The sequence below is a fragment of the Nelumbo nucifera genome, chromosome 4 (genome assembly GCF_055504915.1).
Source record: "Nelumbo nucifera cultivar China Antique chromosome 4, China Antique-T2T, whole genome shotgun sequence".
Taxonomy (NCBI): Eukaryota; Viridiplantae; Streptophyta; class Magnoliopsida; order Proteales; family Nelumbonaceae; genus Nelumbo; species Nelumbo nucifera.
Window position 1 is genome coordinate 76130856 of NC_142652.1, and position 27756 is coordinate 76158611.

At 41.6% G+C, this 27756-nt stretch overlaps 1 protein-coding gene across 1 annotated transcript; it reads left to right on the top strand.

Annotated features, from left to right (window-relative positions):
* Positions 1–7076: 7076 nt before the first annotated feature.
* LOC148800744 (xaa-pro aminopeptidase P) lies at positions 7077–26457 on the top strand. Its single transcript, XM_088886614.1, has 4 exons — positions 7077–7367; positions 7498–7646; positions 11371–11508; positions 26233–26457. Exons 1-4 carry the CDS (start codon positions 7262–7264, stop codon positions 26311–26313), a joined length of 474 nt encoding a protein of 157 aa, XP_088742740.1. The 5' UTR covers positions 7077–7261; the 3' UTR covers positions 26314–26457.
* The last annotated feature ends 1299 nt before the right edge of the window (positions 26458–27756 follow it).

Genomic DNA, 27756 nt, shown 5'->3' on the forward strand with positions numbered 1-27756 from the left:
GCATTTGTCACATTTTCTAACGAGCTCAATAGCGTCTGCCTTCGTTGTTGGCCAATAGTATCCTTGTCGAAGTGCCTTTTGAGCGAGGGCCCTGCCCCCCAAGTGCCCACCGCACAGACCCTCATGGGTGTCGCAGAGTACGAGTTTGGCTTCAGTAGGTCGCAAGCAGCGTCAATAGGGGAGCGTGTAAGATCTCCGATATAGTTGTTTGTCTATCATGACATATTTGGCTGCCTGGCGCTGCACTCTTCTAGCTGCATTGCGGTCTGCAGGGAGGGTCCCGTGTAGTAAGAAGCTCGCGAGCGGGTCAATCCAGCTCGGCTCTACTTGAACGACGGGAGCGACCTCCTCTGCCCCCCTGAGAATGCTAGGCCGAGACAGGTCCTCTATGTACACGGTTCTCATGGTGATTTTGCTAGTGCTGGCTAACTTGGACAGGGCATCGGCCTCAGCATTCTCCGACCTAGGGATCTGTCTGATGAAGTGTGACTGGAAGTCGAGCAGGGCCTCTCTAACTTTGGTCAAGTAGGCAATCATGGTTGGCTCGCGAGCTTCATACTCGCCGATGACCTAGTTAACCACGAGTTGGGAGTCACTGTAGATAACAATGTGCTTTTCTTTTACTTATCTGGCTATGGCTAGTCCAGCTATCAACGCCTCGTACTCTGCTTCATTGTTAGACGCCGCGAACTCGAAGCGTAGCGCGTATTCCAGTTTTGTACCGCTTGGGCCGTGCAGAACTATTCCAGCACCGCTGCCCTGTTGGTTCGAGGAGCCATCTATGTGAAGGATCCAGAGCTCCTCATCCCAGCTCGCGGTTGGCCGAGCTAGGAGAGGTGTCACACTGGCTGGTACCTCATGGGATTCAGACTCGACCGATCCGGGAGCTTCGGGCTCACCCAAGGTGGGAGCCTTGCGCTCAACCAGCTTGGGAACTTCAGAGCTGAATGTGCATTCGGCTGTGAAATCTGCTAAGGCTTGGGCCTTAATGGCAGTTCACGGCTTGTACTGGAGGTCGTACTCGTTGAGCTCAACGGCCTACTTCGTCAACCGACCAGAGACCTCGGGCTTAAGTAAGACTTGCCTCAAAGGTTTGTCAGTGAGAATGAAAATATGTGAGCCTGGAAGTATGGGCGGATTTTCCGAGCTGCAATTACTAGTGCGTACGCTAGCTTTTCTATCTCTGGGTATCTCGTCTCTGCTCCCTGCAATACTTTACTAACATAATAGATGGATCGTTGGACCCGATCTACTTCCTTTATTAGTACCGAACTGACCACTTCGTCGCTCGCCGAGAGGTACAGCTCTAAAACGTCGCCCTCTTCGGGTCGGGTTAAGATCGGCACACTAGCGAGTTATTTCTTGAGCTCGTCAAACGCGAGCTGATAGTCTCGGGTCCACTCGAACCCTTTGCTCTTGATTGCCTTAAAGAACGGCAGATAGCGGTCCGCCGATTTGGACATGAAGCGGCTCAGGGCGGCTATGTGGCCATTCAACCTCTGAACCTCCTTCAACTTACAGGGTGGTCTCGTCTAAGATGGCCTTAACCTTATCCGGGTTGGCTTCAATGCCGCGCCGGTTAACGATGTATCCCAGGAATTTACCCGAGGTCACACCGAACACACACTTGTTTAGATTTAATCTCATGTTAAACTTACGCAAAATTTCAAAAACAGAATGCAAGTCTTGTATTAATTCATGTGAGAATTGAGTTTTGACGACCATGTCGTCTACATAGCATTCTACTTTTCTGCCGATTAGCGGCGCAAACAATTTGTTTACAAGCCTTTGAAAGGTTGCCCCTGCGTTTTTCAACCCGAAGGGCATAACCTTGTAACAGTATAGGCCGAACTCCGTGATGAAGGCAGTCTTTTCTTCATCTGCCGGGTCCATCTTGATATGGTTATAGCCCGAATAGGCATCCAAGAAACTTAGCAACTCATGCCCTGAGGTTGCGTCCACTAAATGGTCGATTTTGGGGAGCGGGAAGCAGTCTTTCGAGCAAGTCCGGTTCAGGTCGGTGTAGTCGACGCACATGCGCCACTTGTCGTTGGCCTTCTTTACTAGGACGGGGTTGGCTACCCAGCTCGGGTATTGGACTTCTTTTATGAAGTCCGTTGCGAGGAGCTTCTCGACATCCTTGTCGACCGCTTTCCATCGTTCCGGGGCTAGGTTGCGTTTCTTCTGTCTAACGGGCCTAACTACAGGATCAGTGTTCAGCTTGTGAGTTATGAGTTCGGGGTCTATACTGGGCATTTTTGTCGCAGACCATGCAAAAATATCTAAATTTCGAAGTAAAAAACTTACCAGTTCGGATCGTAGGGGCTCCTGGACGGAAGCGCCGATCTGAAGTGTCCGAGTTGGGTCTGCTGTTGAGGTCGGAACCGCGACTGTTTCTTCCGTGGGCGCGGCTCGCTCTTCGCCTTGCTCCGTGGGTCGTTCCAGTTCAGGGTCATCGGCCACCTTGGTTTTCCCCTTTAGGGCGGCAACGTAGCACTTGCGGGACTCGAGCTGGTCGCCCCGCGCTACTCCCACACCGGAGTCTGTTGGGAACTTCATAGCCAAGTGGTAAGTGGAGACTATTGCTCGTAGGACATGGGTGATCGGTCGACCTACTATGGCATTGTAGGGAGAGGGGGTCGCTACCACCAGGAAGTTGTGTTCGAATCTGACCACACAAGGCCATGTGTCGATCTCTACATGTACTGTTATTTTCCCAAGGGGCCAGACTTCTTCTCCATTGAAACCTACCAAAGGAGTGTCTACGGGCTTCAGGTCGCTTCTCTGCAACTAGAGCTGGTCAAACACAGCTTTGAAGAGTATGTCGGCTGAGCTACCCGAGTCGACGAGTATGCGTCTGACCTCAAAGTCGTTGGTTCTTAGCTTTATTACGAGTGCGTCGTCGTGGGGGTAATGGACCCCTCGCGCATTGTCTTCTGTGAAGAAAATTGGCTCCTCCATTCTCGACCGCTTTGGGGGGTTCTGCTCCTCCCGGGTGACCTCACGAACCGACGTCCGAGCTGCCGCTGAAGTGCAACCCGCAACGATCGAACCTCTCACTATCTTGTGGATGGTCCCCCGAACTGGCCTCTCCTCTGGAGGTTGCCTTTGCGGTTGTTCGGCCGGCCTGCTGCTGGACTTGGGAGCATCTTTATCATGCTCCCCTTGCCAACCTGCTCTATTGCTATTATTATTATTATTATTTTGTACAAAGTTTCTCAAATATCCACGACGGATGAGCTCTTCTATCTCGTCGCGGAGGTTCTTACAACTCTCGATACTATGACCGTGGTCTTTGTGAAAACTGCAATACAGACTCTTATTTCTTTCATTGGGATTTCCCCTCAGACGGGGTGGCCACTTCACGTACGGGGCGTCCTTGATCGCCATCAGGATTTCGGCCCGCTTCGCGTTCAGTGGGGTGTAATCAGCTCGGTCTAGTGCAAGAGCCCGGAATAATTGACCCGGCCTTGCACCCTGAACTGTTTCCTTTTTTCTTCGGGTGTCCCCTTGACTGGAAGGTTCTCCTTCTCTCTTTCTTTTTTCGGGTGCACCCTCACCCTTTTGGTTGATCTCCTTCTCAGTGGCTATGAACTTATCTGCAAGTTTTAGGAACTCGGCTATGGTCGCGGGTTGGTTGACGACCATGTGCCACTTGAACTCTTTGTGCATCACGCCTTTCTTGGCTGCAGCAAGGCGTACGGCGGGGTCCAGGCGCGGTATCTGCATACAAGCGTCGTTGAACCGCTTGATATAGCTCCGGATGGACTCTCCCTCTCTTTGTGCTACATTGAAGATGCTTTCTTCGGTTCGCGGGCATCGTTTGCTGGTGACAAAGTGGGACGTGAAGGCTTGTGCGAACTGCGCCCAACTTCTTATTGACCCGGGTGCCAAGTTCCGGTACCACGTACGGGCTGCTCCCCTGAAAGTAGTGGAGAAGGCCACGCACATGCACGACTCACTGGCTCGCGCCAGGTGCATCTATGACTGAAAGGCGTCTACATGATCATTCGGGTCGAACGACCCGTCATACTTGTCAAGAGGGGGGAGATTGAAATCCTTGGGCATCGGGACTGCCAGGAGTTCGAAAGACAGGGGGGACGGAACCGAGAGGAGGAGAGCTTTGGCTTCGGCCGAGCCTACCTCTTCTTTGCCCATGAGCTTAGGCAAATCGCGGGTGATAGATCGGCGAGCTCGGTGGTGGCATCTCTACTTCTTGATGGGCTCGGCGTTCGTGCTGCTCACCTCCGCGCTGTCCATAATGGTTTGCGCCGGGAGTAGCCCGGTCTGTTGGTGATGGCTACGGACAGAAGGGTCTTGCTTGGAATCTGTTGCCAAGATCTCAAACCGGTTTTCAAGGATCGGGGTTTCAAACTTTGACTGTCGAGGCGACGTAGACCTGCCGAGCCGGGGTCCTCCCGACCTGTCCATCCGCGGCGAGATCGGGGTAGCTGGTCTCTCCCATCTGCCGTGGGGGGAGGCCTGGTTTTTTGAGAGATTTTGGGGGGCCTCTCCTCTGCCGGAGGGGTGCTCGCTCTGGCGGTGAGACTTGGCTTGCTGTGAGGCTAGGCGCTGAGGCGGGAGCTGAGGCTGCTGAAGCTGAGGTTGGGGCAGCTGGGGGAACTGCTGCTGATACTGATACTGGGAGACCTGGTGCAATACATGTTGTTGATAGAGTGAAGTTGTTGGAACTGTTGCATTTGAGCCTGCATGGCCCTCATGCACTGCACTAGGTCCTCCAGCTGGTTCGGGCTGGCCGCCAGGGGTACGACTGAAGGTTCAATGAATGTCGTTCCAACTGTAGCAGGAAGTGGGGTGATGACAGGTGCCATTGTGAGAGGCACGTTTAAGCTGGGGATTCCGTCTGCTGAGAGGGAGACGGTGAACTGTCCGATACAGACAGTAGGAAGCTGGGGTTGTTCCCTGGAGTTATCCATTTCCGTACTTCGTCCGACGTTGCTAAAGGAAGCCATGAGCGTTGGATCGTTTCAAGGAAGAAGAAGGAACTGAAAAAATTTAGAGAGAATGGCTTTTTGAAGCGTTTCCCACAGACGGCGCCAAATGATGTAGCGCGATCCGGGCCCTCCTAGCTGACTGCTGACTGGCTCCTTGTTGGCAACGAACGACACCTGAGAAAATGAAAGGAAGGATTCCCGGGGATTTACCCGGTGGGAATACTTCGATGCTTAAGTTAGTACTGTGTATGGGAAGTAAAGAGAAAACGAAGGCTAAGAGTGGAGGTCGCGCTTTATCACTATATTCGTGCGATTAGAGGTTTTTTTCCAAAAGAAGTTTCTCCTCTGCCCTGAGGGTTTTTATAGGGGCACTCTTGTGATATCGGGCATAACCGCCACTGGGCCCCTACCATAGCCGTTACTTGCCAGGGCTGCGCAGGTGGCCGTTGTGACGCACTCCTTGCCCGGGTGAGTGACACGTCTCCAAAGTGACAGGCACGCCTCCGCCTGCTGATAGACGTGGGTGTAGACTGTCGAAAGGACAGGTACTGCGCCGTTAGTAAGGGGCGTGGCGCAGTCTGATTGGTACGGCCTGCTGGATAGAAGCTTCCTGAGGAATACTCGTGCAGCCCATTCGCGAGCTACTTTGCAGCGGACTCGGAATACTTCAGGAGTGCCCTTAGTAGAATTGGTCCTCGGGGTGACTTGTCTGCTTACCAGCTCGAGCGAGCTAGTTTTCTTAGCTTGCGAGTTAAAGTTGCCTCGGAATATCCCTTTAGAGGTAGCTCGGGGAACCTAGAGCTCGCGTTGTGGCGAGCTCCTCCTTTTGCGCGCTACGATGTAGCGAGCTATTTTATGGGCCCGTTACTTAATTGTACTGGACCACAATGCTGAGCTGTCGCTTACGTTGAGTTAGTGTCCACGTGTCGCCATTTCATAGGTTGGGTCAAATCATCCTTCATCAGTAGTCTAAAACATTTTAGTAAAGAAAGGGGCTTGCAGTCTTGTTTATTGAACAACAGGCCCCAAGTTAATTGGGCTTGTTTGTGATACAATGAGCATTTAATGAGCTTATAGTAGAGCCCATTTAATAAAACAACAGGTCCTAAAATAATAAATCTATATAAATTAATTTTTTATGAGGTGTCCCACTTATTTATAAGGGGATGCCACTTGTCTTATTTTAACAAGAGGACTATTTTCCCTCCTTTAACCACTTGTCCCACTTATTTTTTGCATTTTCTAGACTTTGTATGTCTCATTTAGTGAATGAAAAATTGATGGGTTGGGTTATAGTGGGTTTGGGTTGAACTCAACCCATTTAACTTTTCATAAATGGGTCATTAATGGGTTGCGGGTGAAACCCAACCAATCCAAACCTGCCCAATTGCCACCCTATACGCGAGAAGTATGAAATCCTGCTTGTGGTGCATTCCTGTTGTGTGGGGTGCAGATTCGAACTCCCTTCTGTGAAAGTGCCACACGCGAAGGAATTCACATCTGCACTCTACACAACATCGCAACCGTATATTGAAAATATCTCCTAATGACAAGTACAGGAAATGTTCCCGATGCACGCTGAGATGTGCATGTGGAGCGCAGATGTGTACTCCACACGCAGTCACCTTTAGTTAGGGGTGTCAATTGGACTGGATTTGGTCCAATCGGATCCAGTCCTGTGTAAGTCCATTACAAATGGATCAGGTCTAATCCAATCCAATAAATATTTTGGACCAGTCCAATTCAATGTTTGGACTCCAATCTATTCGAATTTTTTTAATTTAGATAAATTTGAATCCAAACCTGGACCATTCACACCTTTATTCTTATCTTATATCAATGGATCAGATATTAAATTAATCCAACCCAATTCAATATAAATTTATTACAGATGGAGCAGGTCCAATCCAATCTAATAAATATTTTGAACTGAATTCAACCAATCCAATATGTTTGTTGGTCCGTGCAATCCGTCCAAATTGATTTTGACACCCTTACCTTTACCTTTAGGTTCTTGCGGCTTTGGAGGGACGATGCACTGATTGACTTTTTTGTTGCAACGGTTTTTACTTGATTATATATGGCCATTAGCCCATCTGATCGGTCGATTATTTTCTGTGTTTGACTTGAAATCATGACCGTCTGATCACAATGTCGATTCAATGTCAATACATCCGAGGGTAACGTAGTACATTTGTCCACCGAGTTCCTCTCAGCTCTTCCCTCCCTAATTCGGAACTGGTATCCTGTAGTGTAGACGACTGCAACCAAGGAGGAGCAGGGATTGTGAGTAGTGCATTGTGGCCATGGCGATGGTTTTGAAGCAAATTCTATCCAACAGAAAGATACTTTCTACGTCTCACTTGGTTCCTGGGTTCTCGAGATTTTTCTCCAAATCTAACGATTATTTAGGTGAAGTACATTGAAGAGGGAAAATTTATTCTAGGGTTTTAGTGTGTTACGTTCCTTCTTCTGGTTAGGGTTTTAAGTCTCTACTCTCTCCCTCCCTCTCTCACATGATTTTCCGTGTTTTTGGTTGTAGTTAAGGTTGGGATTCCAGAGTTTTTGAATGGAGTGGGAAGAGGAGTGGAAACCCATGTAGCAAAGCTTGATGCGGAGATCGGTGATTTTCAGAAGCTGCTCGTCACCCGTACTCTCAAGCTCAAAAAACTTGGCATCCCTTGCAAACATGTAAAAGCTCTTCAAATCTCCATTTCCAGTCTGCTATTAATTTATCTGTTTGCTTGCTTATTGTCCTTATTTTAGATCTGCTGAGCCCATAATGCGAAGAACTTAGAATTCTATTGGTATAAACTACCACTGAAAGAGGTGGATGGGAACCATAGGGAATGAAAGTTTGGTCCACTATTGCATCTCACTACTAAAAACAACCTCAAGCTCTAAAGGAAAAAAGAAATTAAAAAAAAATCCTCTCTGGTAATCCTTCTATTTAGGACAACACTAACAGAGCTTTCGTGGTTAGTTTGAGATTTTGAGTACCAGGGTTTGTTCCATTTGTCAACATACACGTTACAGAAATTTGGTTGTTTGGAGTTTCAACTTTCTACTTCTATGGATGTATGGGTCAGTCATAGAGTAGAATTGGGAAGATCGTTCCCACCATTAGGTTCTCCCTATGCTGTCTATTTTCTGTCGTTGGTATATTTTTACCACAACTTCTGCTCGCAAGGAATTGACGTAGAGCTAGCAGGCTTGTTACCATTATAATCCGCCAACTGTTAGTGCTCCAATAGGTGTAATACATGGGAGTGAAAAATTTGATCTCTGTCAACAAATTGTTTTCTCTAAGATATCATAACCTTCTTTAATAGATAATAAATCAGAGTATATCAACTTAATTCAGCCTTAATCCCAACTATTTTGTTTCAACTACACAAATCCTGTCCCACCATTATGCTCTATTAACTTATCAAGAGCCATGCCTTGATCCATCAGATTGTAAGTGAATGTAAATACTAAAATCCAGTCAAAGGAGAAGAACAAGGGGATGCCAATCTCAAATGCTAAGGTGGCTGGTTCTGGTTCTGGGAGAACTGAGGAGATTGGAAGTTTGAAGATTGTTGGAGACATAGAGGAGGGGAAGTTTAGGAGGGATGGCCCGAGTGTGGCTCAATTTTTCGAAAAGAATGCAATTTTTGAATTAGAAAGAACCAATGCTAAAAAAGAGGCTGATATGAAGATGGAGAAAGGTACTAATGCAGTAAGAAGATTTAGAAGACAGAAAACCAACCAAACGGTGAAAGCCTCAAAAATTTTTGCTAGGTTAAAGTTGGGAGTATTTGGAGCAGGATTAAAGAAGGAGGGGAAGAAGATAAGGAAAGTCTCTTAGACGAGAAGTGAGATCTCTGTTTTAGATAGCGGACAGGATGAGAAAATGGATAAAGCTTGAGTTTAAGTTTGTCATTAGAGGGTTGTGTGGGCTCAGGGTGTTTTTTCTTATGTGTTTTATGGCAAGGGTTGGTTGATTTAGGATCTGCAGTTTTTTGGTTGCTTTTGATTCTTCTAGTGATTGGTGGAAAGGGTCTCTGCGATATATGTTTGTGTTTTTGTATAGTTGTACCTGGTTTTGTTTTTAAGGTGTTTTGTATTGTTTGTAGGGCTGTTTTTCTATTTAAAAGGTTAATTTTGTTAGGGTGGGTTTGTCATATTTGGGTTTGTTTTTGCTAGGTGACTCTTGTATCACCCTGTTGTATTCTCTTTTCCCTTCATTTATAAAGTTTATGTTGAAGATTAATCAGTTTTATGATGTTTTTTCTGAGTAGATGTTTTATGTTAGTTGTTAGATAGGAGGTGGGGAACACAATAGTTATGTGAGTCCGAATTTTATTATGTTTTTGAGTGTTATATATGCTGTTTTATGTTTTGCTGCCCTATAAGGGCATAATTGTCTTTGTACTGTTATATTATTTTCAGTATAAATAATAAGTGAAGGGGGCGGCTAGATTATTGCTCTCTTTTCTTTTCAACTTCTCTTCTTCTCCTTCTCTCTTCAATAAACTATTTTTCTTTCATATTTTTTAATTCAGCAGATTTTTACTTGGTATCAGAGCATCGACTAGGGCTTCTTGAAGCACTCTCATGCAGCCCCAGATCAGCCGACTGCATGAAGTAGTAAAGGGCTGATCAATTTGCTATAGATTGCCCAGTTCTTGGATTTTTTAGTGGTCATCAGGAAGGTGATCTACTATTCAACATCAAAATCAGGAAGAACTGGAATATGGGGAAGAGTCCCAGAAAAGTTGGACTCTTTGTTTTTTATTTGATCTTGGGTGCCTAGGTATTGTTAGTTTTCTTTTGATTTTCTGAAGATGACAGTTTGGTTTTTGGAATTTTTTGAGCCTCCTGGAGTGATCAATTCACTCTTCTCTCTATTGGGAGGTGTGAGGAGGAGAGAGATTTCTCTCCAGCTAGGGTTTTCTTCTTCCGAAATGGTTGGTTTCTGTGTGTGTGATATTAAATTATTTTTTGAAGGTCTCCAATATATTTTTTCTTACTGTTGAACTGTTTGAAGTAAGATGGGGAGTTGGAATACCGAGATGAAATATACCAGTACTGTGTGATTGGGTGTTGGAGGTAGTAGTGATATTTTTGGGTCTGGAATCATTACTACAGTAAAACTTGATAGTACAAATTATTTGGAGTGGGCACAATCAGCTAACATGGCTATTAGTGCCCGTGGAAAATTAGGGTATCTCACTGGGGAGGAGAAGAAACCTGATATAGACTCTTCTTGATGGGTGCAGGAGAATCACATGGTAATGTCTTGGCTGTGTAATTCTATGTTACCTCATATTGCAAAAAATTTCCTATGGACTAATACTGCTAAGGAGATTTGGGATGGAGTGACTAAAACCTATTCTTAGAAGCAAAATGAAACCAGAGCCTATCAGTTAAGAAATCAAGTGATAAGTATGAAATAGGGAGAAAAACCTCTTGTTGTGTATTTCTCCATGCTGAAAACCCTATGGCAGGAAATAGATCACTTAGAAACTGTGGTATGGGAAAGTGTAAATGATGCAACAACTTATTATAGACTGGTAGAGAGGATTAGGGTTTTTGAGTTCTTGGCAGGGCTAAATCCTGAATTTGACATTGCTAGGCAGCATATTCTTTCTAGGTAGGTTGACACTTTCTTAGGCCTATGGAGAGTAGGAGGAATGTAATGCTGAGACAGCCTGCAATTGACCAGTCGGCTATGGTTGGTATAACAAAACCTAAGCCGAATGGAGACAGGGGGAGTAGCGAGACTAGAAGGGAAGATAAGGACTTGGTGTGTGATTATTGCAAGAAGCCTAAGCATACCAGGGACACTTGTTAGAAGCTTCATCCAAATCTTATGCCTGTTCGAATAAGAAACAAGAAAGGAAATGCAAATGTAGCCACTATAGGAGACTCTTCAGCCCCTCTTTCTCAAACTGATTGGGAATCCATTGCAGTAGCAGCAGTGAGAACAGAATTGGAGAGGTTTGGACAACTTATGAGTGAGAAAAATTCACCTAGCTCTAGCCTTCCAGATGGACACTAGAATGCAGGAGCCAACTACACCACTTCCTTTGCACGTACAGGTAGCTCATATGCAACTGTAAATCTTGCATCCACTTCAGGTAAGGAGGGACCTCCCTGGATTATAGATTCAGGAGCATCTGAGCACATGACTGATGCCCTTACCCTTTTTAGTTCGTATCAGTTGTGCTCTGGTAGAGACAGAGTCTCTATAGCAGATGGTTCACATATGCCCATTGTTGGGAAGGGGACAGTTAGAGTGACCAATGATATAACTCTGTCTTCTGTTTTACATGTCCCTAGACTTCATACCAACCTACTATCTGTTAGTTCTTTGACAAAAAAATTGAATTGTTCCGTGACCTTTCTTCCTGGTAATTGTGTTTTGCAGGATCTGGAGTCAAAAAAGATGATTGGGAGTGGTCGTGAGGTGAATGGAGTCTACCTTCTGGATGAGATTCCGAGACATCAGGGCCATCATGTTAGCAACAACAGTAGTAGTGGGTCAGAGTTGGTGAAGCAGATTATGGTTTGGCACAATCGCTTGGGACATCTTTCTTTTAGTTCTTTGAAATGTCTTTTCCCAAAGTTCAGTTATCTACTTTGGAGTGTGAGAGTTGTCAGTTAGGAAAGCATTGTAGACAGTCTTTTAAACCAAGTAATAAAAGTACTTCTGCTTTTAATATTGTTCACACACTGATGTATGGGGGCCATATCATATCTCTTCCATGGGAGGATTCCGTTACTTTCTCTTGTTTGTGGATGATTATACACGATATTTTTGGATATATTTGATTAGATCACGTGATGAAGTTCCTAACTTGGTATGACAGTTCCACCAAATGGTTCTCACACAATTTGGAGTGAGAACTAAGGCTTTTAGATTAGATAATGCCAAAGAGTACTTTGAGAAGGACATAACCATATATCTCTTAGAACATGGTGTAGTTCATTAGAGCAGTTGTGCATATACACCATAACAAAATAGAGTTGCTGAGAGGAAAAACAGACACATTGTGGAGGTGGCAAGGAGTCTTATGGTGTGTACTTCAGTTCCTGTGTAGTTCTGGGGAGATGCAGTTCTTACAGCCGTGCATTTGATTAATCGTGTTCTTTCACGGACTTTGGGGTTTAAAGTGCCATTTAGTCTTTTTTTTCCAGATGTGGAGATATTTCATATACCTCTGAGGGTTCTTAGCTATGTTTCCTTTGTTCACATTCTTGGCCCTCATCGCAAGAAATTGGATCCTAAGGCCAAGAAATGTGTTTTTCTTGGGTATGCTCAGAACCAAAAGGGGTATTGCTGTTATGACCCAGTGTCGATGAACAGATTTGTCACCATGGATGTTACCTTCTTTGGATCCACCTTCTTCTCGAGTGGTTTTCCTCAGGGGGAGAGTTTTTGAGAGAATTCACAATCTGTTCCTCTTCCTATTTCTTTGGTGCCTCCATCAGTTCAGCCAACACCTGCACCTCTAGTTTCATTACCTAAGCCACTACGGGTAGCCTCACAGAAATATCAATGCCGACAGATGATGGTTGACTCCACACATCCTCAACCCACACCACTCTTTGTCAGTCCTTCTGAAACTCTAGATTCAGCAGATACAGTTCCAGGTATTCCTCTTGAGCCTGAGCCTATTATGTTTTCTGATGATAATGTTCCTGTCCCTAACACCATTGTTGCAGCTGATCCCACTGACCTTGATCTTCCCATTGCACTTCGTAAGGGAAAGAGAAAGTGTACAACCCACTACATTTCACACCATCTTTCCTACAATGCCTTATCACCCTCCTGCCGTGCTTTTCTTTCTTCCCTGGATTCTGTGTCTATACCTAGGAATGTTATTGAGGCTCTCTCCAAACCTAAGCGGAAAATAGCCATGCAAGATGAGATGAATGCTTTAGTCAATAACCAAACTTGGGAAATAGTTGATCTCCCCCCAGACAAGGAGACAATCGGATGTAGATGGGTATTTATAGTGAAGTATAAGGCCGATGGCAAGATAGAGAGGTACAAGGCAAGGTTGGTAGAAAAAGGGTATACTTAGACCTATGGTGTTGATTATCTAGAAACCTTTGCACCAGTAGCTAAGATGAGTTTAGTTTGTATCATTTTATCTCTAGTAGCTACCTATTCATGGCCCTTCTTCCAGCTTGATGTCAAAAATGCCTTCCTTAATGGTGATTTGCAGGAGGTATATATGGACATTCCAACAGGCTTTTATGAAAATGTTGGTAAAGGAAATGTGCACAGACTCAGAAAATCTCTGTATGGATTGAAATAGTCACTTGGGGCTTGGTTTGACAGGTTCAGAGGGGCACTCATTTGTTTTGGATACACACAAACAGTCTGATCACACCCTCTTTGTGAAGAGGAGAGATACTCCAGTGTCAATTCTGATTGTGTATGTGGATGATATAGTGGTGACAGGAAATGATTTGGAGGAGATTGATGATCTCAAAAAATCATTGAAGAATTTGATATCAAAGATCTTGGTGAGCCCAAATACTTCTTGGGGATTGAAGTTGCAAGATCCAAGCATGGGATCTTCATTTCACAGAGAAAGTATGTACTTAACCTACTGCGGGAGATTGGGAAGCTGCGGACTAAACCAACAGACACTCCTATTGATCCAAATCACAGAATTAATGGTGTGGATGGTGAGTTGGTAAAGGATGTGGGGAGATATCAAAGAATGGTGGGCCGACTGCTATATTTGTGTATGACACGACCAAATATTTCTTATGTTGTCAATGTTGTGAGTCAGTATATGCATGCACCTCGGGTTCAACACTGGGAAGCTATTGAGAGAATACTTGCATATCTGAAAAAGCACCCTGGTAGAGGCATTCTTTTCTCAAATCATGAGAATCTGAAGCTAGAATCTTATACAAATGCAGACTAGGTAGGATGCTTAGATGACAAGAGGTCTACATCAGGAGTGTGTATCTTTGTAGGTGGAAACTTGATCTCCTGGAAGAGTAAGAAGCAAGTGGTTGTGGCAAGGTCAAGTGCAGAGGTTGAGTATAGATCCATGGCTCATGGTGTCTTTGAACTTTTTTTGTATTAGATCTCTTTTGAGTGAGATTGGGGTGAAAACAGAGGAACCTATGATGTTATATTGTGACAATCAGGCTGCAATCAATATTGCCCACAATTCAATTCAACATGATAGGACTAAACACATTGAAGTTGATAGACACTTTATAAGAGAAAGGATAACAACCGGAGAAGTTTGTTTGCCTTATGTCTCTTCAGAGTTGCAGTTGGCTGATGTTCTCACTAAAGGGATGGCAAAGAACAAACTTGAACGTGACCTACACAAGTTGGGAATGTGTGACATTTACTCCCAACTTGAGGGGGAGTGTTGAAGATTACTTAGTTTTATGATGTTTTTCTGAGTAGATGTTTTATGTTAGTTGTTAGATAGGAGGTGGGGACCATAGTAGTTACGTGAGTCCAAATTTTATTATGTTTTTTAGTGTTATATATGTTGTTTTATGTTTTGCCACCCTATAAGGGCATAATTGTCTTTGTACTGTTCTATTATTTTTAGTATAAATAATAAGTGAAGGGGGGTCCAAATTATTGCTCTCTTTTCTTTTCAACTTCTCTTCTTCTCCTTCTCTCTTCAAGAAACTATTTTTCTTTCATATTTTTTAATTCAGCAGATTTCTACTGTTTATTTTTTATTTATCTTCAAAAAAAAAAAAGATCAAACTTCCATATGTTTACTTTCGTTTTGTGTGAAAGGCCATTCCAATGATCATTTATCAAAGGAAATAGAAAGGCCATTCCGATGATAAATAATGATTCTATATTTGTAACTGAAACCCTAGAATCTTGTCATGAAAATATTATCTCTGAAATACCTATAGAAACTGTTCCTTGAACTTTAAAAGAATTTGTGTTGTATTTAAGTCTATGGTGGAACCATAGAACGCTGATTTGTTCACTATTCATATTCCAACATCAATGCATAGTACACGTGTAGATAAATGAAGTGGTAAAATTAAAAATGAATAGGCAAATTCAAGTAAGGTGGGGATTAGTCGATTAGGTGATTACAGAAATAATATGGCCATTACCCAATGTTGGTCCCAGCCAAGGTTTAAAATGTTGATGTTGATGGAAATGTCCCTTACCAAAATATAGGACATATGTTGGAAATGTCGAGGGGAAATATTGTAAAAATTAGAGACATTGTGGAAATATTATGAAATATGTGGAAATATGCAATGACATTTTGTAAAATGATAAAAGAAGCATTAATGCATATTTCTAGACTATTATCTTATTCCCAACCATTATATAAAGGTAAGAAACTAAGATCAATAACAAATTAGTAAATGACGATTTACTGATTTATTATGCATTTTGATGTTTTTACAAGGTTATCTGATATTTTCTTTTCTTATTTTTAATTCTGATTTATTATAAATTCTAATATATTTATTTCAGACTAGTAAATAGAAATACATTTATTCTGATTTTTTAAATATTAAAGTTATAATACATTATGTTTTATTATAAATTTAATAAACTGATTCTCCTTTTTGTAGTATTAAGATTATGATAAATTCTGGTTTCTTATAAAACTTAATGAATTTATTATGATTTGAAATACTAAACTTATAATAAATTATGATTTAGCATAAAATTTAATAAATTTATTCTGATTTTTTATATTAAATGTAGAATATGATTTATTATAAAATTTAATAAACATTTTCTGATTTTAATAAATATTTTAAAAAATAAAACATTTTATGTTTTATATTATAAAGTAATTAACTTATTCTTTTGTTTTTATATTTTGTTAATTATTTTATTTGAAATATTAAATAGAAATTATTAATGGAATAATTCATATTAATATAATGTATTATAATAATATAATATGCTAATATATTATATTATTAATGTACATTAGTCGACATCCTATCGACATACTCGGAAAAATTGTCTTTTTTTGGTTATTTGGACCGTTTTGGTTGACATTTCCGAAATGTTGGCCGAAATAATGTAATTTTTATATTACCATCCATTTCCTTATCGGTGAGCCTCGACATCAACATATGTCGGGTGACATTAGCGACATTTGAAACCATGGTCCCAGTTATTTGGAGTCTTGAGAGAGGTAGAGTGGGGACGGTCCTAACCTTTGGGGGTTAGATGATTATGGATAGGTTTGTAAACTATCAAATTTGAATCGAATCAAGTCATATTCGAATTTAAATTTGATTATACAAATGGTGGTTCAAATTCGACCGACGGATATCTGGTGATTGACTTTGGATTTGATTATTTAATCGAATATTCGAATAGATTCAAATTTGATAGATTAATAAAAATGTTTGTTGATATTGAAGAGAAGCAAGTTAAAATCAATTTTTTTTTTTTTTTGATAAATAAGATGAGCTTTTATTAGACTTTAAGATAAGACTTTACAAGCATCCCTTAGAGAGGCATGAGATGCTACCTCTATATAAAAAGCAAAGAGCAAAGAAAATTACAATGGAGCCCAAAACAATACATCCCTATTCACCCCTTGCTTAGCCAAAGCATCAGCCATCCCATTTGCATATCTCACCCACTGTATCCTGAGGTTCATATTCCTAGAAAGCCACTTAAACTTCTTCATTTCATTTCTGTAGCACCAGGTTATAGAGTCTGGGTCCTTTAGCCAGCCCACCACCACTTTTGAATCCCCTTCTATCACCAAATTTGCTAACTGTAACTCATTGGCAATCTGCACCCCTTGTAATGCTGCCAGCAACTCTGCTTTGAGAGAATCACCCAAGCCCACGGGGCTGGAAAACAAGGCTATAAGTTTACCTTCTAAATCTCTCAATTCCCCTCCTATACCCGAGGGGCCTGGATTTCCTTGGTTACTCCTGTTGAAATTTAGTTTAACGAAGCCTTCCGTTGGAGGTGACCATTGCATCTCCACACGTTCTTTTCTTGAAGAGCTTTTTGTAATTACTTCCCAATTCCTCCAAACATCATCAACGGAGAATTGGGAGAACAACTCCAAAGTCCTCACCTAATGGACCACCTTGACCATTGCACAATCCCTAACAGCTTCTTTGCTTCCCACTTTACCTAAGAAGATCCTAGCATTCCTTTCTTCCCATATAGTCCACACCACAGTTTCTCTAACACATCTCCACATTATTCTTCCCCTTTTTTTAGGCCACGAAAACAAAGAAGGGTTGAATAGCATATTGACCTCTGATGGTGAAGTCCACTTGCACCCAAAGAGAAAAACCAAATCCAAATCTCTGCAACAAGAGGACAAGAGATCAATAGGTGATAGCAACTCTCATTATTGGATTTACACAGTATGCACCAATTAGGAGAGAGACAAGAATTAGGCCTTTTCTTTTGTAACATATCTAGAGTATTAATCTTCCCATGCACTACTTTCCAACAAAAAGCTCTTACTTTGTAAGGAATGGATCTACACCTGAATTCTTTAAAGGGAAAGGATGGAGGGTCTGAAGCATGGTTTAAAAAGCGACATGGAAATGGAACCGTTTTGGCCACCGGTTTTTGGGTCGACGGTTCGAACGGACGGCCCGTTCTAGCAAAAAAATAAAAAATTAAAAAAATTAAAAATAAAGAACAGCCAAAAACTGTTGAACGGGTTGACGGTTCGACAGTCCGGGCTAACAAGTCGTTGATTGATTCAACGGTTTTTGGCCAGGGACCGGGTTTGGGGTAAAACGGAACCGGTTGCCTAGACGGTTCCCGAGCCGAAGAGGCACAAGTGAACAAACCCTTAGGATGGGGGGCCCAAATATGCTTATCAGGCTTATCAGGGTCTAAACTGACATTTTGAAGTATTTGTAAAAGGTCCAAACAAGTTGAAACTTCACCGTGTCTTAGACCTCTCTGAAGGCCAAAGTACCAATTGGGGCCCACAAGGAGTAAGGGAGGAACAATAAATTTAGGCACAATCATTTTTATACATGGATACCAATTATAAGGTAGGAAAACAACGGGCTATAGCCAACCCAAGTATCCTTCCAAAAATTTAATAGAAGCCCCAGAGCAAACATCATACTTGACAAACCGAAGTAGAAAAGGCAAAATGCGATGAATGGCTTTCCATAGAGAGGCCAATGTAGCCCTTTTAGATACTCCTACATCCCAACCATTTCCCAACCTCCCATGTATGCTTGCTATTATTTTATGCTACAAACTATCTCTTTCCTCCAACCATCTCCAAATCCATTTTCCTAATAGAGTCGAGTTCTTTTTATCTATATTTCCAATGCCTAAGCCACCCATCTTGTAGACTTCTACACACCACCTCCCATTTAATCAAATGATCTTTCTTCCCATCACCTGGCTCCCATAGGAAATCTCTCATTACCTTCTCAATTTTTGTAGCCTCCTTTTGAGGAATCCTAAATGCTGATAGAAAATAAATTGGTAGATTGGAAAGAGTGGATTTAATCAAAGTAATTCTTTCTCCCAAAGACACATAACTTCTCTTCCAAACTGCCAACTTTTTTGCACACCTCTCAATAATTGGATTCCAAAACCTGCTTTCTCTAGGGTTTGCTCCTAAATGGAGGCCAAGGTAGGTCAAGGGCCAGCTAACTATGGGACAATCTAAGGTGTAGGCAACAATGTTTAGTTCCCCTTCCTCCAAGTTGATTCCCGCTACACAACTCTTTTCAAGATTAATTTTCAGATTAGAAGCTAACTCAAATTTCCTCACCACTTCCTTCAAATTCCTCCCCACACCTTGCTCACCCCCTTCACAAAATTATGACATCATTTGCAAATTGCAAATGTGTCACTGAGACCAAATCCCTTTCAATCTTTCACCCTTTTATTACATTTTCCCTATCAGCCTTTGAGATCATTCTACTAAACACATCAGCTACTAGGGTGAATAAAAAATGTTAAAGAGGATCACCTTGCCTTAGACTCCGACAGGCTGGAAAGAAGTCTCTCACAACCCCATTAATCAGAAGAGAGTAGTGACATGAATTAATGCAACCAAAAATCCAATTGCACCATCTCTCCCCAAACCCAAAATTCTTCATTATATCATCAAGGAAATTCCAGTCTACCAAATCATAGGCTTTCTCCATATCCAATTTGCATACGGAACCTTTCTTCCTTGACCTTTTCATATCCTCCACACGTTCATTAGCAATAAGAATTTGATCAGTTATTTGTCTCCCTTGGATAAAGGCCCCTTGATTTTGACTGATTATGGCTGGAAGTACTACTTTTAATGTCAAAGATAGAACCTTAGCCAAAATCTTATAGATGCCTGTTACTAGGCTAATAGGTCTAAAGTCCTTTGGATGGCTAGCATCAGTCCCCTTTGGAATAAGGACAAGAAAGGTTGCATTCACCCCTTGGCTCACAATAAACCTCTCCGCAAATTCATTGAACACCTCACAAAGATCATCTTCCAGTCGTAATCTATCATCCAAGGGCCTCCTAAAGATTGTTTTGAAGTGGTCCATGAAGATCCTAGCAATTTCATCTTGATTTGTTATCTCTTGCCCATCTACCTCTAATCTAGCCACAAAATTTTTCCTCCTCCCATTTGCCAAAGTATGAAAGAATTTTGTGTTACCATCACCTTCTTTCAACCACTTGCACCTTGACTTTTGTCTCCAACTGATCTCTTCCCTTAATAAAGCTTCTTCCAAATCTTTATTAATCCTAAACCTCAATTCTCTTTCCTCCTCTACCAAGATTCCTTGGGCTTCCTTCTCATCTAACTCCTCTATCTTGAACATCAAAATGATCTTTTGTTCCTCAATTCTCCCGAAACGATCCTTGTTCCATTCCTTAATTTTCTCTCCCAATCTTTTTAGTTTCTTTTGAAATCCCACTCCTTTCCACTTCACCCCCCTTAAATCCTCCCTCCACCAACCCTCCACTTTCTGTACAAAATCTAGGTTTGTGAGCCACATGTTTTCAAATCTGAAAGGGGTGGGGCCTCTTGGAAAGGTTTCTGAACTTAACTTGATAGGACAGTGGTCTGATGTGATTCTAGGTAAAGCTCTAGGCACCAAATTTCCTTCATGTGATTCCCAAGCTTCATTAAAGAGAAATCTATCCAATTTTGAGTAGTGAGGAGTTTCTTGAAAGTTGGACCAAGTTAAACGGGCTTGCAATAGAGTCACTTCCTTCCGTTCACAACACTATAAATTCATTGAATCTTCTCATACTAGTGGTCACCTGTTGGTTGGGATTATTTGTTTCATTAGAGAACCTAATCACATTGAAATCCCCAGCCACACACCACGGCCCCTCCCAAAGGCCCCTATTGGCATATAACTCCTCCCACATCTCATTCTTTTCCCGATATCTATTTGGACCATAGACATTAATGAGAGCCCAGATAAAGCCATCCCCTATGTTCCGGAATTTCATAGAGACTGAATACCTTCCAATCAGCTCCACTAATTCCACCACCTCATCTTTCCAAATTGTCAAAATTCCTCTAGAGGCCCCACAAGAAGAACTACAAGACCATCTGAGATTTCTTGAACCCCAAATACTTCGAATCCACCATCCTTCTAGTTTTGAAATTTTTGTTTCTTGTAGCATCACAATGTCTGGATTTTCTCTTCTCAACAAATCTTTTATAGCTTGCCTTTTCCTCGCACTCCCCAATCCTCTTAAATTCCTACTAATTATCTTCATAGCACCGGTTCCAGAAAACCCCCTTAAGACTGTTTGTCTCCTAATTTGGAATTCTCCGTCTTTCACCTCTACCACTGAATTCCAAATCACCCTCAACATCCGATCTTAGTCATTCCACTTTTGACCTCTTCTTCCTTTTCTTTTTCTTTTTCTCTTCACACTTCCTATTATAGACCTTCACCTTATTTGGTTGTTCTTTCTCCTAGTTCTTCCCTTCCTTGAGAGCTTCACCACAGTGTGCTCCTGAATTTACTCCTTGCCTCGTCACGTGCTTGTTTAAAGTGTCATGTGCCTCTACATCAAAGATGGCCCATGGACTCTTTTGTAATGGGCCCAATGGGCTGGCCCGAAACAATAGTTACTCGTTTTGAAAACTTGGGCCGGTCCATCTCCTGCCTTTCTCCCTCACTGTTCCCCCTACTATTTATGTGTTGAAGCTCACCCACACCTTTGCCTTCAAGTATCCCCTCTATCACTGCTTGCAAAAAGATCTGCCACCTTTCTTTCCTTGACCTATACCCAAGCTACTTGAATAGCTGCATACCCCTTTTCCTTTCGGCTACGTTTGTTGGGGTGGAAAATCGAATTGGGGTAAACTTTACACCCCGGTTCGATTTTACTAGGTGTAAAATTACATTTTAATTTAAATTTACATCGAGAATTGATGTAATAAATACATTGAAATTATTGATGTATTTATTACATCGTTCTCTCACTCTCTCTTCTTCTTCTCTCTTCTTCTTCTTCTTCTTCTCCTTCTTTCTCTCTCTTCTCCTTCTCTCCTTCTTTTCTCCTTCTCTCCTTCTTTTCTCCTTCTCTCTCGCTCACTCTCTCGTTCTCTCTCTCTCTCTCTCCTCTTCTTCCTCCCTTTTTTTCTCTTTCTGTCATTGCCACTACCACCTGCCTCGATGTTTTCTTTGGTCTCTACTACACCCTGACGCCCTCCTCATTGAACTCTTCAGTCTTCACTCACCCTTGAGAGGAGACCCTCACTCATTCCTACCTGTTCCTCCTCTTCTCCCCTCCCTGAGGCAGAGCGTTTAATAGAATAAAACCAACCACAAGAAAGTTTTCGCTTTTCTTCTTCTTCTTCATCTTCTTCTTCTTCATTTGTGCTCTGTTTCTCACAGAACCAGGGCATGGAACGTTTAACAGTTCCTTTCTTCCTATTAATCATCTTCATTGTTTCTTTTGCAGGTAAAAAAGGCTACCGAAACGTATGCAGATGCAGGCACAATCGGGATAAACTATGGCAAAGTAGCTAACGACCTTCCTTCGGCAGTGAACGTGGTTCAGCTTCTCAAGTCTCAGGGTCTCAACCGAGTCAAGCTCTACGACACCAACGCTATCATTCTCAGGGCCCTTGCCAGTTCAAGAATCAGCGTCGTCGTTACCCTACCCAACGATCAACTCTCCTCAGCTGCCAAGTGACAGTCCTATACCGACACTTGGGTCCAGAAAAACATCGCCGCTTACTACCCATCCACAAAATCCACGCCATTGCCGTTGGGAACGAAGTCTTCGTGGATCCACACAATACAACTGAGTTCCTAGTTGCAGCAATGTGCAACGTTCACACCACGCTCATTAAATATAACCTCGACTCTGCCATTAAGGTGTCTTCTCCCATAGCCCTTGGTGCTCTTCAGTCCTCCTACCCATCTTCTACGGGATCTTTCAAAACCAAGTTAGTCGCCACCGTTTATTGTTATAAAACACAACAGAAGACACCATCTCTCTCTTTCTCTAATAAATCTCCTGCTGCAACAAACCAAAAAACAGGGTAACCTAACCAAACAAGACGAGTGTAAATGGGCACAATGGCCGGTCCGTATTTTACACTCTCACCGAACCATCGTATCTCAACTCCATCGGTATAAAAATGCATTTACACTGGAAACAAATGCAGCCTTCTGATTTTTCAAATTTTATTTACCTAATTTTGTGTAATGCCTCTTGTCTTGCACTCCACGTAAAGCTGCCATCTCCACCTCTTCATCTTCCTCCCTTCTACCCTCTCTCCACAGTTGTGCTTCAATGAACGTCGCCAACCATACAGAGTAGGAGTAGACTTCTACGACTATTTGAACTCTTCTTGGAATATCTTTAGGTTTCACCCCACTCAACTTTACAACAACAGAGTGGAGATCAAAATCAAAGAAACCATCTAGGCGAGCCTCACAGAAAGAAGCTAGAACCCTGACTATCTCCTCTTTCCAGAGATGAAATGGCAAAACCAATACTAATGATTATATTATCCCCAACTTCAAAATGTTTTGTGTTAGATAGAGGACACCATTTCAACACTGTAATTGCTAATCCATTCAGCTGAAAATTCAAGGTATTAAGAACACCGTTAGCTATCCCTTTAAAGGATCAATTTCCTTCTTTGTATGCTCTTTCTGATTTGAAAAATGAGCCAATCTCGTCTTTCATCACCCCGTCCTCTTCCACTTCTGGGATTGGGTGGAACTTGGGTTTAAGAAGGGATTTGAGGGACACAGACCTCGATAGTATTTCGAGCCTTATTGCACTTCTTGATAACGTTGTCTTAGACCCCACTAGGGCGGATTCTAGAATTTGGACACCTACCCCCAGTGGCATCTTCTCTTGTACCTCGTTCTTCAAAGTCTTAAGTCAGTCCACCAGTCCTACCTTCCCCCCTTTCCCTGTTGGTGAGGTTTGGTGCAAAGCAATACCTCCTAGGGTTGGTAGTTTTTGTTGGGAAGCCTATCTAGAAAGAATTAACACTGGTGATCTACTCCAAAAGAAGAGACCCAATACTTGCTTGTCACCTCAGTGGTGTGTTCTATGTAAAGCGGATGGGGAGACTGGTTTTCACCTACTGGTGTCTTGCCACTTTGCGAGGTCAATTTGGGATTGGGCTTTCTCCTTATTTGGACGCAGTTGGAATCCCCCATTAGATTTGCAGGGTCTTTTCTCCCCTACCTTTTTCAGGTGGCGGATAAAAAGGGGAAGGATAATGTGGAGAGGACTAAGGACTGCAATATGTTGGACATTGTGGGAGGAAAGAAACTCCAAGATATTCTTAGAAACCCAAAGAGGAGCAGCAGATCTGAGGGCTATCATACATATTAGGGCGGTACAGTGGCTGAAATATTTGGAACTATTCACAGATTACACTGTGGATGACATGTTGAGGAAGTGGGGTGAAATTGCAAATTGCACACAGACCAAGTCAGTAATGAATGTGGCTTGGACTCCCCCACCTAGTGGATTATTGAAATTAAACTTTGATGGGTGCAATAGGGGAAATCCGGGGCAATCGGGGATTGGAGGTGTATTTAGGGACGAAAATGGGGTCATCTCTGCCATGTTCTCAGGCCCAATTGGAGTGAGTGTGACTCCCTTAGAGCTGAGATCTTTGCAGTTATGGAAGGAGTCTGGAAAGCTAAGGAGTTGAACATCAAGAAACTCATAATTGAAGGGGATCTAGAGGTGGTGATAGGGGTGGCTGACTAAAGATCAAAATGGTTTATGGAAGTACAATAATGAGAGGAGGAAATTCATGTGGCTGGTGCGGGAGATGGAAGTTAAGATATGTTGGGTTAAAAGATTGGCTAATTCCCTAGCTGACGGTTTAGCTAAACAAGGGGCAGAAAGGGATTCACTGTTTTGGGCTAAACTGTAACTTTAGTGTATTCTTTTCTCGCTTTCTTCTTTTTTCTTCCTTTTATGAGGCTCTTAGTGGCTCTTGGAAGATAAGTGTATTTGTCTTCCTCCTGTAAATTTTATACTGATGATTTAATGAAAGTGATATTGATCAAAAAAAAAAAAACACCGTTAGCTATAGTCATCTCCAGTAAAGCCTTGCGCCTTTCAAAAGGGGTGATGATGACAGAATCCTTCAGTTCCAGACTCCGCAAGATTGTTTCTGCAACTTCCTTCCAACTAGATGGAGGCTGTGAAGTTTCAACCACGAACTTCTTCTCCCAGTTCTCCACTCCACCATGAGTTATCACTTTATTCATCCCATCTATATTCCCCATTATCAAGATTTCTTCCTCCAAACTTTCCATTTTGCTACAGATTCTATCAGAATTTACTATATTGTTGTCAGTTCTCTCACTTACCTCCAAGCCTGTTGAGGTTTTTTTGTGCTGCTTTTGACTGGAGCAAGAAATCACCAAGCAGGCTAGCAACTTCCTGCCACCCTTGGCTCTTCCTTCCTTGCGGGAAGCACACCAACTGCTTCTTACCTTGACCAAAATATTCATACAGTGCAATGAATGATCCTTTGGCATTCTGCCTGCATTCTAGCACATACCTTTTTCCCCTTTCTGATTCAAACTCTTTCCAGATAGGTAGCTTACCTTTAGAGCTTGCCTCAAGGACAAAATCCCTAAGCCATTCAATCGCACCAGGCCCTTCCATCAGCACCATAGCCTTCTTTGCCTCCCTAATCTTCAGACTCAGTATCCCTCTGATCCTCATTTCTTCAAACAGGAACTCCTTAGCTTCAACTTTCAGTCCTCTCTTCCATCTAGCTGCCTCCACGAAAGCCTCCATCAACTTGAACTCCTACCATAACACAGTTGAAGAATAACCAAAACAGGAAACACAAAAGAAAAATAAAAAAAACCCAGAACAACCAACTTATGATCTTCTCCAACATGTTAATGGCCTCTATGAGTTTGAAATGTTGGTGCTCTATATGTCCCTTGCTTCTTCTTGTTTCAACAACAAAATCGTTGTTTGAGCTATCGATCCCTATTCTTTATCTCCAATTCAGTTCTGAGTCTTGCAACAGCTATGCTTGGACAGAAAGAAAAATGAGAGACTGAAGACTGAAGAGAATGAAATTTTACCACAACTGCAACAAAGAGGAAAATAGGAAGGTAAAAATGGGGGAGAAATAATAGACGAAAGTGGGCTCCTCACGAAATGAAAAGAGGAAAGACAAGGGAATTGGGATTTGATGAGATTTGAGACTAAAGACTCGAGAGATAAAAGGGATGGGGTGGTTATCAAGGGATGAAATAATATTTTGTTCTGGGAATGCCCCCTAAAACAACCATTCATTTTGCAGGGTGCCAATCAACTGGTTGGTAAGGTCTCATGCTGGTTGTAGTGGAGACTAGGGATCGAACCCGCCTGCACCTGGGTTGGGGGGTTATGGGTTTGGGGATGGGCTACCCCCTATAGTAGCAGTATAGGGCACTAATTACTTTTTGTTGGTAGGTATATAGGTATATGTGTAGATCATGTGTAATAACTAGAATTATTGATAATTAACGTATAATATATTATAATGCTATTCTATTTGAATTCGAATTTTTATCAAATCTAATCGATTTAAATTCAAATTCGATTCAATTAATTAAACGATATATGCATCATATTCGAATTCCATCGTTTATAACATTTGAATTATCCAAATTCAATTCGATTATAATAATTCTCAAACTTGAATTGGATTTTCCAATGCCGTTTACACCCATAAATATGACAATAATTTCTCTATTTTTGTTAAGGATGGACTGGATGAACTCTTTCCTGTTGAAAAAGTATGCTAGCCTAACATCACTCTTGATGCTGCAGAGGAAGCTCATCTTAAAATATACCCATAAATATAGACTGGGACTCTGGAGGCCACGAATGGAGACCGTGAAATCTTCTTGAGCAGCAAACTCATGGAGCACCTTGAGCAAAATAGTGTTTTATCAAAGGTTTCTTTATTTCTTTATTTTTTTTTTCTTTTTTGGTGATATATCAATATACTTTGAGAAACGAATACAGATTTTTTATGGACTTTCTCTTCATCAAGATTTCTGTTTTTCACAATACAAGGTGCGTGAAATTACAAGACCTTGTATTGTGCTTTCACAAATAGCACCTAAGTCAGTGATTTAGATTTTAGAATGCGTTGGTGTGGTTTCCCATTCCATCCTATGCCAAGGTTCAGGTTTCAGAACATTATTAGGAGGACAATTTCAAGATACATATTGGAATATTGCTTTGAAAATGCATGAATACAGTGGAATAATTAAGATATGCATGAATGAACCAGGAAAATTAATATGAATTTCAAAAAATGTATTTTTTGAATGCTCCAAAAATGTGTCAATAACATTAAATCTAAGGATCAATTGCTATTAATAAGATTTAAAAATATGAACTCATTTTAATGGAGTGAATTATTGGGAGCCATGTCATGGTAAAATCTTGGACTGATCTACATGAGAACCTAGTTCTGAGGCCGGGTTGAGCCATTTATTGAAAAAACAAAAAGAAGCCAAAGTTAGGTCTGTGTCCAGTCTTAGTAAAGGTTAATTAATACTTAAACCATGGTTTTAAAAACGACTTGGAAATGGAATCGTTTTAGCCATTGGTTTTTGGGTCAACGGTTCGACCATTTGATTTGACCATTTGAATGGATGGCCTGTTCACATAAATGTGCAAAATACCCATACAATTACTTTTTTATCAAAATGTTTATTTTCTAAATTCTCTTCATATCAATTACTGCCCCAAACCCTTCCTATTTCTTTTCTGAAAATGATTTATGTTCCAAAATTTCATATCAATTGTTCAAAGATAAAATTGCAATTTTAAAATCTTTTTTATTGTTGTTATTCATAAAGTTTGCATTGTTTTGTTCTGTCAAAATCAGCCTTAAACTGAATAGGTGTTTTGGACATTTGTATTTCTTGTTAGAGGATTTTAACAGAAGGGGTCTACTTGTAACTATTGTAAAAAGTTTAATGGAGATGATTACAATTACCAAACTTTAGGGGAGGTTTCAGCAATCTATCCTTTTCTGAATGATAAAAGTATATACTGCTAACAGAAGAAAGTTTATTAAAATAATTAAAGTACCTTAAAATTCGAAACAGCATTTTATTTGATCATGTAGTATGGTCTAATGATAATAATTTTAGTTCGTCACGTGAGAGTCAATTGCAAAATTAATTAGAGAATTTAATAGAGATTTAAACTATGGTCATGAATATGCTACCAAGTAAAAGAGTTAAAATGAAGTAAATTGCAAAATTAATTAGAGAATTTAGTAGAGATTTAAACCAGGGTCATGAATATATTATCAAGTATTGGCCCATGTAGGGC

What these genes read in the sequence shown, in the direction of transcription:
- LOC148800744 (XM_088886614.1), top strand. Translation starts at nt 7,262, where the DNA reads ATGGCGATGGTTTTGAAGCAAATTCTATCCAACAGAAAGATACTTTCT. An exon ending in TTGGCATCCCTTGCAAACAT is followed by an intron (nt 7,647 to 11,370) that starts GTAAAAGCTCTT and finishes TGTGTTTTGCAG; the next exon opens with GATCTGGAGTCAAAAAAGAT. An exon ending in AGTTGGTGAAGCAGATTATG is followed by an intron (nt 11,509 to 26,232) that starts GTTTGGCACAAT and finishes TTGATGCTGCAG; the next exon opens with AGGAAGCTCATCTTAAAATA.